Below are 17,145 nucleotides of genomic sequence, written 5' to 3'. Positions count from 1 at the left end.
GGATGCCCTAGTGTATCCTGCCTTGTCTCCTACTGCTGCTCAGGAGAGCTCAGGTCTCTTGTCATATCTACAAACTGGATGGATGTCTAGATGCTCTTAGGCATCTCAGATAGCACCAAATGACTTTGAAATGAGATTTATGTTCAATGAAAAGTCAGCTCTTGAGCTTGTCTGACAGTCTCAAGTCACTTGCTTGCCATTCCCATACCATTGCATTGATAACTTCAAAGGCAAATTCTGCATTAAGACAGCTATTTCTTCTAGTGATGCAGTAGTGGTGACAGGCAGGATATCAGTGAGTTAGCAGGGTAATATTATTGTAGTCTTTATTGATACAGAAGATTTAAGTTACAGAACATTAGGCAAACCCACCCTCTTACTTGCCCAATATTTGACGATGAACAGCTACAGACAAGAAAATGATCCCGTTACTTACAGTGCAGCTAATGATTAAATTACATTACAACCATTAACAATATTATATTGTAAAATATAAGTGCAGGTACAGTATATAAATACAATAGCTTTCTGTTCCTTGTCAGGAACATAAGCCAGTCACATACATTTTTCAGTTTAATTTAGCTTGCGCTAAAGTACATTTCCATCTTAAATATATATTAATGTAAACCACACCTATTAAATCTCTCGGTTTCACTCCCTGCATCTTAACTTGCAACTTATGTTACAGTACTTTAAAAGCTGAATGAACACTCTTATTATTCAGAAGAGGTTTCTGTCAGAATTTCCTATCTTTTAAATCTTTGGCAATGTTTCATAGGAACACTCTTATTATTCAGACTTAGTAGTTTTTTACTACATGACATTTTAATCTTATCCAAAGCACAATACTCTGATTCCTGACTCTTTCTATTTGAAAGAGCAAGCCACAGAAATGCATTGTATGAGTGTTAAAGTAACAAAAATCCTACACTGTAGGAGAAAATCAACATTGTGCAAAATATATTAATTAACATTTTAAAGATTCAAAAGATACAATATTGTTAGACACGGCAACACTGGCCCATTGCATAAACACATTACTTCATACCTGGTCAGCCAGTGGCAACACATCAGTCTGAAAACCTGCTCCTTGACAGGCTGCTCCCGGGTGAGACACAGCAATAAGACGTGTAAGGGTTTGTATTTGGGCCAGGTTATCCAAAGTTTGATGGCTAAGATTAGTTTCCTCAAACCTATCAAGCTTCTAAACGAGTCACTTGACTTTCAAAAAGATACGAAGCATTCATCTGGGTACCATGGCCACCTACTTAGGTTCTAGGTACCCAGCTCAGCAAATCTTCATTGATAGTACCATGTTAGTATTCACTTGCACCGGCCAAAAATCACCACCAAAACCTGAACTGTTGGTCAAGTCCTTCTGCACCATGGCAGAAGCTGGCAGAGCTGCTCACTAGGATGCAACTGATGCAGAACAGATGATATGAATGGACTTGACAGTCCTTTATTCTCCAAACACACATGGGTAGAAAGATGCAAAACTAACACAAAAAATAACTTTCCTTTAAGTCCTAACAGTCCTACTAAAAATGTTCCATGTAGAAGTATTTTATGTCAAGTAAAATATGCTACACAGAAATATATTCTATCAGTGTGTAGCATATGGTTTAGGTAAACAACAGATTGATTATGAAAACAGATGGAAATACTTAGATACAATGTCTTTTAAAACAGCCTAAAGACTAAAAAACCTTTAAGACAAAAAGCTGCCTCTCCACTACCTTTTGCCTCTCCGCTAACTACCTGTGTTTGCTCCTCTGTGGCACTTTTATATGAAAGGTTAATTCTATAGTATCATACCTGCAGGGACTCATCCCTTTTAAGTGCCTGCCAAGTATTTAACTTTGTCCACGCTAAAATGAAAATAAGAACATTACTCAGAACTATTGCTTGAACTAATACATGCAGTTTGAACCACATGCTGTAACAAATCCCTATCAGAAATGCCCTCATCAACATGGAGATGAAAGTGCTCAAATACAGTCACCATGTGGTAGATGACTAGGGAAATATTCTGAAAAGAAAATACAAATACAGATATATCTAGCAGTATATTACTCTAGCACTGTAATACCAAATGGTAGATTACCAAATGGCAGATTTCTGAAGAATATACTGAAGGCAAGCAAAATATTACAGGTATTTATATCTTAATTTGTATGAATACAGTAAAGAGGTTTGGCATACTGTATTTCTTGAGGGAATATTATAATTAAAAATATTCCTTAGAAAAAGGAGTTTCTTCATAACAGGAATGAGTATGATAAATACAGTTCTATTATTGTACAAAATATAGAGTGTTTTTAGAAAACAAGACCAAAAATAAAGCTTTATCATTTGGAGTGAAAGTCACCTATGAAGTGTGAGCCAGCAAGTCAAATACGAACCCTGAAAATCAGGATTCCGGGTGGGGACTCAATGTGCAGGCTTGCTGAACAAAACTAATTTCTACCCAATTACTAACTTATCAACTTGTTCTTTTTTTCTTCCAAATAGACAAAAGCAGCAAAAATCAGTAAAGGGCATGTTAGATCCTATTTAAGGCAGAACATAAGAATGCAAAAATAATTATTTTATGTTCCAATAGAAATATAGATAGGCAGTCTACAGACTTCTAGCAATAGGTAAAAAAAAATTATTGTATTTCATACATTTGTACAGTTGAAATCAAGGATAAAGAAATGATGTAAAAAATGGGTCAGGACAGCAGTCACCAAAATGTACAAAAATAAACTGCTTATCATTTGTGGTGTTGAATGGTTTTGCATCATAAAAGTAATATTGCTCTGATAAACAACATCCTGTAACTTTTCATTCAAAATCCAAAAGGGATATATAATTACTTTCTAAAAAAATACTGTATTTTCACATGTATACCCTATGTCTCTCATAAACCATACCTCTCTACAAAGTACCAGTAGTTGAAAGCAAGTCCTGAGTCACTTCTTCAGACAACCTGCAGGCAGGTGGTGCGCTAGAGGAAGAAAGGGCTTCAAACCAGACATCCTCAGTGCCCTCCCCAGCTCACAGTGCTGTGGAATCACAAGATCTTTCATAAATAACCCACAGCTTATACATGTGAAAGTATGGCACAAGCTCCATTCTAGAAAGTAGTGTCTCATCCTTTCCTTTCTCGTACAGAAATTAACGTCGTGTGTCTTTAAGCTGCTCTGGACAGTCAGAGTTCTGTGGCTCTGTTGAGCATCACAGTTGCCATTTCCCTGGAGCAGGGGTCTGGCCATGCTGAGCAGCTCATGGTACAGGAACCATCGGTATAGTAACCGATCACGTAAGATGGCAAGAATACTCCTAACTGGTTGAATTTTGGTGTAATAAAAGATCCAGCCTATACCTCTAAAACTTACCTTACAGTCTTGTCCATTCTTCTGCTTAAATGTTAAGATGGTCAGCATGAAAAAAATGCCTTTATACTTACTGTTGTAACCCACCACCAGCAGTGGTCTGCTATGCTAACCAGGAAGGGCTTGGTCCTTCCAATTGCTTGAAAAACTTCCCTTGGAGCCAATGTGAAAAAACTGAGCAGGAGTCACAGTCATTCCGCACAGTGCACTGATTCCAGACATACCAACTCCCAGGAATCAGAGCCAGGCAACTGCAACTACCCAAAAATTTCTCCATGAAAAATATCTAAGTCCCCAGAATGGAAATGAAAAACACAGTTGCTATTTTTTAAAACTAAGGTGTCTCTGGTTCACTGGGGTGCAATTCACCCTGTCAGAGACAGCCAAGAGAAGGTCTATGCACCACTGAGCTCCCACTCCAACCCTTACAACAGAGCTGGAGTGAAAACAGTAGTGCCTAGACTTGCTGCCTGGATATGATAAATGGAGTGACTTCCACCTTTTCTGAGGAGAAAGGCATCTTGACTTCCTTATAAAAATTATTCTTTTTTTCTCACAAATAACCTAAAATCATATTTCCTTCCTATATTCATGTATATATTTTAAATCCTGATGTCAATTCAGTTTTTCACTAGATAAGCAGAGGTTGAGAGCAAAGGGGTTAATTCAGGTAGCAGATGGAAAGGAATGAAGGAAAGAACAAACAACAGAATAATAAAGGGCTGCATGCTATTTTTCAAAAATTCATTTAAAATCCATTGGAATTTGTCCCACACGTTGGTCTGCCACCCATCTAGAATTTCTTGATAAGGAACAAAATAGTTCATAGTGCCTGGTTATTACTTTAAACCATTCAGTAAGTTTGTAGCATTTAAATCTGCAGAGATGCTCTCTGTTGCATTAGCTAGAACTGTGGATGCAGGATAAATAATTTCTTCAACCGTCACATATGTCCCTGTTAAAAATCCAACAACTCCAATGACAGCTATAAAAATGTCTTTAAATACTGTCCATAAACTTAAGTTTTCCTTATAGAAAGTGAGGATTTCAACCAGAGGTGGCAGAATAAGTGCCAGAGTGCTGCTGCTGACAGCTCCGACGAAAGAAATCACCAGGTCTAGGCGAGGGATCAAAACTGCTACAGCACCTAAAACACAAGAAGAATAACAGTGGCTTCAGATTCAACATCCTCATGAAAAACAACACCATGACAAACACATAATCTAGTGGTTCAGTCTTTTTAAAAACTTCCATCATTCACTATTTTTCCAGCTACATGTGGTGTGCACTAGACAGATTAATGCATGTATTTATGAGTAAAATACATCTTCATGCTCATGTGAGATACTCGGTTTCAATTCTGAATTTCTGCATGAGCTAGCAGATCTTAAAGTGTTCTTACACTTACAGAATAAATAAATTTGGCCTGTAAATCATAAGAGAAATGAGAAATATGAAATTGTATCAAGACATTTTACTTTTTTGGTTCTTGTTTTTTATGATGAAAGAATAAATTTCTGGAAGAGCAGCGGAAGGGTCCATTGCATGCTGCCCAAGAGACAGTGGGCAAAATATATTAATATATATATTACTATAATGTATTAATTACTATATATTACTAATAATCCAAAAGTGACATAAAATTATTCAAAATGAACCAAACCCACTGGCCACTTGGCAGTCTCAGGATCATTTAAGTCACTTTTACCTACAAACTTGCCTCTTGAAAAATCTTGGACTATACAATTGCATTCAATTTGTAAAATGCCACTATAATAGCTGCCCAGTCAACTGAACGAGAACTTATCTCTGCCAAGAGACAAGTCTGAACACAAGGCCCACCAGACTTTTAGCATGGCATGGCTGGTCTCACCTCCTGAAACTATACCATTCATAGAAACAGAATCCATCAAGTTGGAGCAGAACCGCTTCTGGTTTTAACCCCTTCAGCTGGCAAGACTAGGCAAGGTACCCTACTATTAAGTCAGATACACCACTTGTCATGTAACGTTTTCAGTCCTGTATTAGAAAACAGTTTTCAAAGGTCAGCTGAGCACAGGCCTCTATATGATCCTCTGTATTTGGTGGAAATGTCTTTTTTCCCTTCCATTAATATATTGCCTTCTAGCTGTCAGACATTAGTGTAAACATCCACAGGATCTGCCTGCTTGCCATTTTCTATCACTTCTCATCAAGACAAGGAAGCAATCAGGAAGAAAGGGAATGGGGAAAACTGGTGTAAAAACCACTAGCAAATCAAAAATATCACATAATATGCTTTGGTTCTTCCATACTTCCCTTCTTAAGCCATAACAAAGCATGTTTGGCTTTAGAGCAACTCCTCCACCAACCAATATTATGTAGACAATGTTTATGGCAATAAACAAACGGAACAAGCAGGAAGGAATTCCTCACATAACATGTGAGGATGAAAACCAGAAGGTGCATATCAACTTTATAATTTCTCAAGATAAGCTTTCTATTTGCAGAGCATCTTTGCTGTGGTAATAGGTAATAAACCAGCTGCCTCCAACTCTGACAACATCTGATGATGAAAGGTAACGTACTCAATTATGTTAATGTTGATGTTCTCCATTGAGAATATCTAACTTGGGGAAAACCGCATTGGCAAATAGACTCAAAATTCACTTACAGAACACAACAGTTATCTGCTGCTACCAGGTAACCATTTGCTACACATTTTACTAAAACCCCTAACTACAGAGATCTCACATAAAAAGGAGGCAAGACTTAAGTTATAAACCCACAGAGGGATAAAGGATTCTCCAGCCCATCCTATTTGAAAGAAGCATTTCATGCACAGATCTGCCAAGAAAAATCAATTAACTTGTTCTTGCTTGTCACAACTATAGTATATTAACACTTCGTGATTCTACAGAGATATGAGAGGCACCATGTGGCCAAATGAAGCTTGGGCAGAGATAGAGGTGTCCTTCAGGAAACCTTAAGAACACCCTGACATTCAAAAATAGATAAGTTTTTTAGCCCACTGTTATGACGGACCTACTCAATGCCAAATTGTTTCTTCCATTGCATGAATGTGACACTTAAAGACTGGAAATGCCACACGTTCATGCATTTTCTAGGACAAAGTTGAATGGAACAAGAAAGGAATTATGCCAAAGACAATAAGTTACAAAGTACCCACCTCTCTAACTTTTGCAGCCATAACTCCATTCAAGCCATAAGACTAGGCACCATGGATGCCCAAACAATATAGCATGAATGCTCAGACCAAACTGTTTGGCAAGCATGCTCTATACTTGCAGAGCAATGCACAGTCTGTAAGTGAAATGTGCAGCTGGAGTATATTTGCAATGACTGGTAAAAGTCTCAGCTAATGAATACGTTGAATGTGTTCTTCTGAAGTAAAAGAGAGAGCTGCACATTTATTATCTTGCCAATTTAATAGATGTAGTGGGTGTATTCATTAAACATAGATTTTCAACTTCTGTAATAGACCTCTTTCAATTCTACATGTCCAGAATTTAGATGGTACTCATTAATTTATAGTTCATAGTTTTGTTTGAAACATTCTGCTTCATTACAAATAATAAGAATATTCTTCATATTTTTTTAATTGGAAAAAATAAAACTATCGTTTATAATTGCTTCAGGTTACAGAAAAGCAAAACGCTGTGTGTTTGGATCTCGTCAAATGTTTGTCTGGCTCATATGAATTTGTATGAATCTGGATATTGCTGTGGGATGAAGTTTGGAAATGTGTTTCAAGGTTTTCATAAGTGTCTTACTCATTCTCTAACAATCCAAGAGAAATAACCCTCACGTTTATTACCCACCAAAGAATGTCCTCAAAGTTAAGAAAGGGGTCCATTTTCCAGGAGAAGTAAATAAGGGGCATTCCTACAGGTAGGGAGCCTGATTTTCCCAGCCATGCATAGATTTTAAAAATACATCATCAAGAAGAAATTCTGAACCTTTATCAACAGTCATAAAACTTTCTGGTTTGGAAGCTCTGGGAATCTCAAGTGAAGAAATAAGTCCTACAGTATTAATATGACACTTAGTTTTCGGCCAACAGTTAAATCGTCTTCAGGCTTGAATAAAAGAGCAAGCGCCAGATCGTGGCGGTGTGCTCGCGCCACCCCCGGCTTAAGCCATAACCACCCGTGGGGGTTCTGATGGCTGCATCCAGCTTACTCTGGGCTTTAGGGGAAGGACGGCAACATCTGTAGTAGCCAAGGGCTATCTGGTATGCTGGCTTGCGGGTATGCAAATATGACGATAAGCCAATCACCTTTATAAACAGTGGAGAGCCCAGGGCCCGCTGAGCTCTCCTGCACCGCAGCGGGCTGCACAGCAGGACTTCCCCTGTAGGGACATCTCTCAAGGTTAGTCCTCAAGGTCGAGAGATTCCTTGCCGCAACAGATTCTCAGTACGTGATTAACAGTGTGCTAAACTTTGAAATCTTAACTAGGTGATATAAAGGATTGATCACACACATATAATCCTTTAGACATCAACCGTTGACCAAGTCTGGGACTAGGAGTGGACCCAGCTGCACCTAGACTCCTCTCTGAGAAGGAGTTTAGAACACAAGGGGGTCCTTTCTGAACCTCGTCACTCAACAGGAGGGTCTCCCCAACAGTTCTGTCTGACCCTGCCCTCTGCGCAGTAAATAATCAAATGCACCTTGCCATCGAATCTTGTTAAACCACTGTCGCATTTACCATTGAACTTTGTTGTATCAACGAAGTGTATTGTTGCTTCTCTCTTACGAGTGAAGTGCATGACTCCATCTGCGACACATATGAACAAAGCATCCCACAGAGATAACGACAGATAGCATCATATTGCTTCTACCCTAAACTCTGCAGTCTAATCTCAAAAACTACTCATGGACTCTCCAGCCTCTCTCAGCTATGTAGTCACCAATTTGTGTCAGCTGGGGCTTTCTTGGGGGAGGAATACAATAGCAGAATGTTCCTATTTTCTTGAGGAACGTATCACCCCGGTGGAAAGATACCTTTGATTTTATTCTGTTTATTTTATAGTGCTGCTTCTTTTACAACTTTCCTTGTTACAGAATCAGCAAATTACTAGACAGACTTGCTTGCCAAGGTAATTTCAATGAGATTGCTGGGAAAAAAAAATAGTTTTGCCATCTTTACTACTACCCAACTTAAGTGCTTTATAACTGCAGATGAAGTCAAATATGTGATTACCATATTCCAATACTTCCTCTAGTAATCAAATATTGAGCTACTTTATTTCTATCAAAAAGTAATGCATACGCCATGCTAAATTCTTGAGCAAGATGGGCACTGCTGTAGTTAGGACCTATGGATCTAAGTAAAGACTGAATTATAATTTTAGTCCTGTCCATATACAGATTAAAAGCAAAACATATTATGACTTCATCATGAGATTTTAATGATACAACTCACTTAAAAAGCCTTTTTTCCATGTTTCTAGTAGGACTTAACTGTTTTATAAGAATCTTATAGGAAGCCAGAAAGCAATTTTGAAATTTAAAAGGCTAATACTGATAATTTCTACTAAATTTTATTTGAGCCAAATAATAAAGCTGTTTAATATTTCTTTACTAAAATCAATAAAAGAAATTACTTTCCAGATAGTACCAGGTTTTAGATTTTATCTAAGTATTCAAACATAATTCTGACAAGAAACAGGTCAGTGGTATTTAAGCATGTGCATCTGAAGAAAAGAAGTAATACATATGTTACCAGATCAGTAGTATGGCCCAAGCAAATTGTCCTAACAGCAGATTTTGTAAATATGCATGGTGAAAAAGACCGAGGCCTTCTTAAGTACAAGAAATGCTGGTTATTACTAGGGAGTGGTAAATTCACACAGTTGAAGAGCAAAATAATTGGCTCAAGCAAAATACAACCAGTTTTCTTTAAAGGCAGTGATAGTGCTGAAGAGGTCCCTCTTCTGCAGGATGTCAACACACCCCGAACTTACTCTCTATTTGTACTGCTTTTCCAGGACCAAATCAGAAGACTGAAGCATTAATGTATTAAAGATGGGTGTCTGACATACATACAACTTTCTAAAAGCACAAAACAAAATTGTATTTTAAACAGACAGATGCCTATGATATGGCAAAGAAAGAGTCCCTTCCAGGAAGAAAAAATGCCTACAATTAAACATTTGCCAAAGGATTCTGCCTGTAGGCGAAATGGCACTTCAAAATATCAGCCTGAATCCTCCTTCCTATTCCAATATCCCAGGCTGTGCTCTCTGTCCATCTTTCCTTACTGCAGTAGTGCTCAGCCAGTCAAACTGGCATCCTCTTCTTCCCTTCACCCTACTGCATTGTTTCCTGGATCCCCTGCCCTAATGCAGCACCTTCATATTTTCTTCCAACTCACTCCTCCTTTTCTGCAACACTCTCCTCCACATCACCCAAGTTATTTTCCTTTATCTCCTAAGAGAACAGAAAACCATTTCTCTGCTACAGAGTACCCCAGAAGGCTTAGCAGCTTTGGCTGCAAGGAGTCTACACATGCAGGCTGGACAACTAGAAAGTCAGGATATCTACATCTTCTCAAGTGGTAATTTGACCAGGGAATCTGTGTTGTGTCTTCTGTGCAAATGTATTTCCATGCTCTGTACATGAGTTAAATCTTACACCTTGGCTTGCAGGCAGGCAAAATAGTCCGTGCTATCCCTTTGACATCAACTGGACATCACAGACTTATTTAGAGAACCACATCATTTATCTCTCTTTTATAAAACAGTAACATACTACATCACAGTTAAAATAATTCACATTTTAAAAATAAATGACAAAATGTAACAAAATTTAGTATTTCAATAAAAAGCTGTTCATTTAAATACCAAAAAAAAAAAAAAAAAGCCTTCCCTGAGAGTTCCATAGTGGAAACTAAACTGTGTTTTGATACGTATGTACAAAGGAATACAAGACCAAGCAGAAACCTCTTACTAACCTGAAGATAAACTAATGCAAATAATCACTTAAGGGCACTTGCGAGTAATTTACAGAGCTTTGTACACAGGTAGAATGGAATCTATGTATTGATGGATGCAGTTTAAAAAAACGATTTTAGATAAAAATCCTGATATTACATAATTGTGAATTAGAAAATTATTTTTTCTGGCTAGAAATACTAATTAACATAGGGTTTGAGGTGGTGTTTGTTTTAGCTATTCTTTGAGACATCAAAAGACTATAAGACATGTACAGAAGATAATTTCTTCAAAAATTATTTAGATTCAGTCTTCACCCAAAATAATTTTCTTAACCTAATTTCTTAAAAAGCATATTTTTAAAGACCAGCCCAATCTCAAAACCAAAGCTAAACAGAAAAAGGAACAAAGCAGAAGATAAATTGCAGTTATACTACGAGGTGACAAATTCTACTGTCACACTGGAGAGAAAAAGAGATACAGCTTGCACACAGGACAGCCACACACATCATATGGCTTGGCTTTATTCCCTTTGGCATGGAAAACTCTTTCATCATTATCTTCCTGCAACATACAGTAGGCAGAGACAGCAAGTACTTCACATCATTTGCCCTCACACTACTATTCACTGTTTATGATTGCTTTGTCCTATGTTATTAGGAAAGACTAGACTCATACAGGAGAAGATGGTTTAAATATCCTTACCCTTCACAATGAGAGGTAATCCAGGACACTGCCTTGACACACAGCAGAGCCTTAATAACCTGTTCAGTGAATGGGAGATCCATCCCCTCCCCAGAACCTCCACATCAGTTTCTCGAAGATGTGTAAGTCAATTCATTTCTTCACAGCACTTTGCATCAGAGATTACAAAGCTATTTACGGAAGGTTTTATATTTATATTCTTTTTATTCCTTATGCAGAAAGATGCATAAAGAATGACATCATACCAAACAGTGATTTAACGGGGGCATCGAGTCCAGTTTTCTTACCAGATTACCTAAAATACCTACAGCCAAGGCTACGGTTTGGCACATACCAGTGGTACGAGAGCCCCCTTTCAGGACAGTGGTCCCCCCTGTGCTCCACAAATAAAATCTCTCCCCCTTAGCTGTCTGTGCTTTATACGACCCCAAAATTCAGGTAGTGTAATTTGTTCAGACTTCAGTTTCCAGGATCTGCACCCATTTTAAGCAGAATTCAGTGTCACAGCAATCCCACGCAGGAGGAGGCAGAGTGAGCAGGTACAGATGGACAGATGGACAGGGACGGAGTAGCAGTGACGCATGTGGCTATAAGGGTATTCTTCCCCCCGCTCACCTCCTCAGGACTACTCAGAGTGACTTGCTCACTCCCAGTCAAATGTCAAAGTGGTAGTTAATAAACTGCTTGGCCTCATCCTGTTCTGTCTTCCCCCCCCATCAGATCTTCAGAATTAATGTCTTTTTACTAAGCACCCCTCTTGGATGCCAACATACAAAGCAAACCAGGCAGCAAGACATAAGAAGTTCCTCATGCTGCAGGTTACCCAGAGCTGCAACACCAAGAGATCTTCATAAAACCAGCGAGCACAGGTGCTTGGTGCAGCACAAGCTGGATTACGGGCAAATGTATTCCACCATTTAATTAACTACAAACCATGGGCTCGCAAATGACATCTGGTTAGACTGTTACATTTTAAACACTGTATTTATTCATTTGCCTCTGCAATAAGTTTATTTGGGCTTTGCTACCGATACTTCATCATACAAATCTTTTTAGACATACTTCAGTGAAATAATGTAAACAACTGCTATATGCAGCCAGATTCAACAAATTAATGTAAAGCATGCAGCGAAAGTCATTAATATTGAGCTCTAAATGGATGATCTTACACCATTACAGTACTGACACTGTTCCCACTGCCAGTCACTCTCCTTCAGACATCTGATTCCATGGACCCACCAGAAATGAGTCTGCAATTAAACTTCTGTCCTCTTTTTCTCAGTCTCTTAAAATAAATTGTGACTCTGAGACAGCTGGAGGGCTCCCAACAGCTCAAACATAAATTAATGTTTGCTCATCCAAGGACAAGACTGTTTTTGCTATGGGGAGCAGAGGTGAAGAAAAAAGTTGAGAGCAGAGGCTAAGCCTTGAAGAGGCTGCTTCTGATGCTGCTGGAAAGTCGTGTCTCCCTTCACTCATCGTCATCACTCCATACTCCCCATTCTTTCTCTTGGATGCACTATGTATATTGAGTTATGTCACAGGAAAGTAGGCAGTGATCCATGGCTACTTTATTGTCTTATAACAAAAGCAAGACTCAGGCAATAATAAGTTAAAAGAATTTTATATAAAAGAGTTTGTCTTGCCCTCACCCTTGAAAATAAAAATTTCATTAAATACCTTTTGATTACTACATAAAGTGAGCAAAATTTAATGTAATTAAGATTAAATTGAATGTATTTAGCTTTAATCTTAAACTACTATACTTTGCTCCATAAATACTAAACATGTACATATAAAGGAGACACATTACAAAAGACACCTTTAGGAATAGTTAAAATTACTTATCTTTATCCTTCAGGCTTCTTGTTCTATTTCATAGTAAAATTTTACATTTCTTTATTAAAGATTATTAAAGGAACAGCTGATTAAGATGACAAAAAATATCTACGTTAATGTGGAATTCTTTTGTCAGAATAGAATCCATCAGGATGCCATAAATCACAACTATTATGCCAGATAAATTATCTTCTCTAATTACCATCTAAGGACTAAAAAATTTATTAAATAACAGATGTAAGTTAGCTCTCCCTTCTCCCCCCAAGTATTAAATAAATTATAGAACAAGAAGATTCTGTTCTGGATAACTGTAATAAAACTTCTGAGCTAAGAGTCTCTAACCTGTGTTTGGGGGTATGTGCTACAGCTTCCATTAGCAGGAACACATTAATTTGCAAAATTTCCAAACAAGACGACGTATCAGACCAGCTTGCCTAAGGAGGGAACTCATGACAGAGCTCTAACCTAAAAAAAACCACCATAAAGGAGATGGAAGCAGGGACATGCTACAAAAAGAGAAATTTAGAAGCATCACATGGACATGTCTGGATGGTCTCAGGAAAGCCAAAACTCAGCTGAAGCCGAGATGTTCAAGGGATGCCAAGGGCTGTAAGAAGCGCTTTTGCAACCACATCGGTAATAAAAGGCTGAAGAAGGAAAGTGTGAGCCTACTGCTGAATGGGGTGTGGGATTTAGTGACAGTACACAACAGGTAAGACTGAGGGACTCAGTGTTGCCTTCGTCTCAGTCGGTCTCCCAGCCCCTGTGATCAGTGAAAGAGCTTAACAAGAACTATGATCAGTGGATGAGGACTGAATCAGGAATGACTTGAGAGAACTCAAACTGTAAAGGTATACAGGACATGATGGGTTGCATCCAAGAATGCTGAAGAGAACTGGCCAACGTCCTTCTAACACCACTCTATATTGTCTTTGAAAGGTCATGGAAATTGGGGGAAATCCCTGGTGACTGCGGGAAAGTAAATGTTGTCAAGAAAGTCCAAAAGAATAATCCAGGAAAATACAGGCAAGTCAGCTTCACTTTGGTCCCTTTCCCCCTTTGGAAAAATCATGGAGCAAGTCATCTAGGAGCACATTTCTGGGCACATGAAGGAGAAAAGGGTATCTGGGAACAGAAGATGGATTTATGTAGGATAAATCATGCTTGACCATCCTGATTGCCTTCTCTGATACAACGACTGGATTTATGGATAAGGAGAGAGCGGTAGATGTCATTTACTCAGCTTTAGAAAGGTCTTTGACACCATCTGCCACAATACTCTTATCTGGATGGAGGGAAACCAGATGGGTAAAAAACTCACTGGATGAAAGAATAGTGGTTAATGGGTCATACTCACCTGCAGGCTGGTAAAAATCCTACAGCTAGTAGGGAAAGTAAAAGTTTCCTGTAACTGATAAAACCATGAAATGATCACTTAAGATGATATGAATGATGTTCTTTAAGCCTAGAAAACAATAATACGCTCACTACAATACTAATGTCTCAGAAAAATGTCCCTGTAGCACAAAGTAACAGTGTTGGAATTAAAGGTGATGTCAGCTGTCTTTCAAATTAATTTACATCATTGATTTTTAATCATGAGTCAAAAATCGATTAAAATTGGTATTTTAATAGTGATACTTCACAGGTTTTTTTAATTTCTTAAGAAAAATGGCTTAAAAAGATATTTGTTCTTGCTTATTGATAACTTCAGATGATACACTGTATTATTTAAATGATAGTAGTGCTAAGTATCTTATAAACCAAATACCCTAGTCCCCAGAGAAATTTTAGCCACTTTCAAATGGGAAGCCACACTCTGATTTTACACAATGTTAAAAGTTTCTCATAAAAAGCAAATGCTTGGATTCTCATGTACTTTTTAAGTATCTGAATTGGCCTGCTTACTTTGGGCTGTGAAAATGCAGAGGTTTTTGGTATGATCAATACCTATTGCATATGGTAGGTATTATATTATTACTGACATGCTAATAAATAACTTGTGAATACACTGCAACATATCAAAGGCAAATTAAAAAATAATGCCCATAAAAAGATAACAATCACACTGCAGTGGGATGACCAATGCATTTCCAAAAGAACACTTCGCAATAGCTGGTGTCACAGGCACGAATTAAAGCCTGCTGTGTTGATTGATGATACAGAAAAAACAAGCTGCCAAGTGCCTTAGCTTCCCAGAGACAATCATGTGCGGTAGCTAGTTGAGGTTCAGCTCCCTGTGTTGACAGGTTTAGGCAGATGAAGTACTGAATTATGGCCTGCAGTCCGAATCCATCAAAAAATGCAGTCATCTGCAGAAGTTTTTAATCTTAATTTGTCGGTATTTCACCTCGCAAAGTGAAGTTCAGAGAGAGCAGCTTGCTTCATCATGTAGGAAAACCCGACGGTCAAATGCACAGCTGCCTACAGCTCAGCGTGGGGAAATTCAGGCGCAGCGTGTGTCTGAAGCACTGTCCTCTCCCAGAGTCAAGTCAGCTGGGCTCGCTGCAGGCTGGGGCTTACTGCCCAGGTCACTCTTTGCCAGATGCCTGGAAACACCCGCTGTACGCTATGCATGCCCAAAAGAAGGGGTCACACTCCTTAGCACTTGTTCTTAGTTTTTTGTGACCCAAATAAATCAATACCCAACATAAACACGTGACTGCATATTATAAGCCTGTACAGCTATATAGTATCCTTCAGCTATAATTTTCAAAGAGCTCACCCCACCATCTTTTCAACTTGATGGGAGAGTGAAAATAATAACCTCATCTTACAGCAGTTACACAGGAATAGGGGGGCTCAGGTTTGATGCTCTCCTCAGGGGACCGAGGTTTAAATCCCACTCTGAGTGTCCCAAACACTGGGTTTATAGTTTTCACCTACAAAATTACCTTTCAATTATTGTTTTCTAAACATAACAGTGTTCATTAAATCACTCAAAGAAGTTTGCCAAAAATTTAATTTTACTCTTGATTCAGAAGATTATTCAAGCTATGTGTTCTGGTTTTTTGTTTTTTTTTTTAAGAAACGAAATTGCTGATTCACTGAAGTTTTGCCAGCTGAATTTTCAGATTTTGTGCAGGGTTTTTAAAACACAGCTCCATTTCAACATTTCTAAAGGAAAAAAAAAAATTAAAACCTGTGCATGTTGTCAACATAGAAATGATATAGCTATAAAAATCTCACTATGGCTTCTGAGGAAGCAGTCTTCTGAAACGAACATGTTTTCTATTGTTCCTAACTTTAGCAAACTTAAAGTTACATTTCAAATCAGCTTTTTACTTAAGGATGAAGTAGTTAAATTTCCTGCCCTATAACGGTCAACATAAAACAGCAGGCAGTCTTCAAGTCAAGAAATTTTCTGTTAAAAACAGTACTCGTAAGAGCCAGTGATTTGACAGATCTGCATAGGATGTAGTCATAGGATGTAGGTTGCTCAGAAATAGCAGCACACCAAACAAGCACTTATCTGAGAAGGAAAGACAGCAAAGCAGCAGAAAGCATCTTGATGGACTATTGACTGGAAAATTAACATTTTTGCAGTCTATCAGGAGACAAGCAGTGCAGCTGGTCTAAAGAAATGGTCAATGAAAGTGATTTTCAACACTGTAAAAGTACCAGGACAAGACGAGCTCTCAAACAGCTTATAAATCCCCCATGGTTGTAATGTTTGGGATTGTAGGTCCTGTAATTTTGTATCTCCATAAGCAAAGGGAAGGCACCTTATACTTAGAAATAAAGATTTTAATCTGTGCATAGGAAACCTGTTTTCAGCATGTGTCACTCGCACTGGGTCTTTTAGTAGCTTTGGGTATATCTTTTCCCCTCCCCATGCCCCAGCGTCCTTATTTGCAAGATAGTAACAATAATAGTGAGTAGTTCCTTTGTAAGGCACTTTGGCGGTAACAGATAAAAACAATATGAAAATAATAAACTTTAGTACCATTGCAGTCGCTGCTAGAGCTTTAATACTTATGCTAGAACTCTGATACCAAAGAGCATTACTCTTAATTGACCACGTGCCTACACAATAGATGGTAACTAAAGAACTGAGCTGGTGTTATGTGATCAGACACCTTTTTTTGGCTATCCTCAAACGCTTTGCATTCTGTTTTAGGGATGGTTTTCTTTCTATACCAAACTCTGCCTTACCTTTGGTAATGCTTTTAAGTGGACAGTGAAACAATTATGTGTAAATATACTTTATAAAGCAGTATGGACTCCCACAGAATAAAGGCAATACTAAATATCAAGCTCAAGATATTACTGTACTATAAT

The 17,145-nt window shown here is 38.2% G+C and overlaps 1 protein-coding gene across 1 annotated transcript in view; it reads right to left on the bottom strand.

Annotated features, from left to right (window-relative positions):
* Positions 1 to 290: 290 nt before the first annotated feature.
* Positions 291 to 17,145, bottom strand: part of SLC36A4 (solute carrier family 36 member 4) — a 119,760-nt gene continuing 102,905 nt past the window's right edge. The window contains exon 11 of the mRNA XM_075050108.1: positions 291 to 4,527. Coding sequence (XP_074906209.1) covers positions 4,220 to 4,527 — 308 coding nt within the window. The 3' untranslated portion in view covers positions 291 to 4,219. The remainder of the gene's footprint in view (positions 4,528 to 17,145) is intronic.

The sequence above is a fragment of the Buteo buteo genome, chromosome 18 (genome assembly GCF_964188355.1).
Source record: "Buteo buteo chromosome 18, bButBut1.hap1.1, whole genome shotgun sequence".
NCBI classification, from domain to species: domain Eukaryota; kingdom Metazoa; phylum Chordata; class Aves; order Accipitriformes; family Accipitridae; genus Buteo; species Buteo buteo.
The sequence above is the reverse complement of the archived record's forward strand: the minus strand, read 5'-3'. Positions and strand labels throughout refer to the sequence as shown.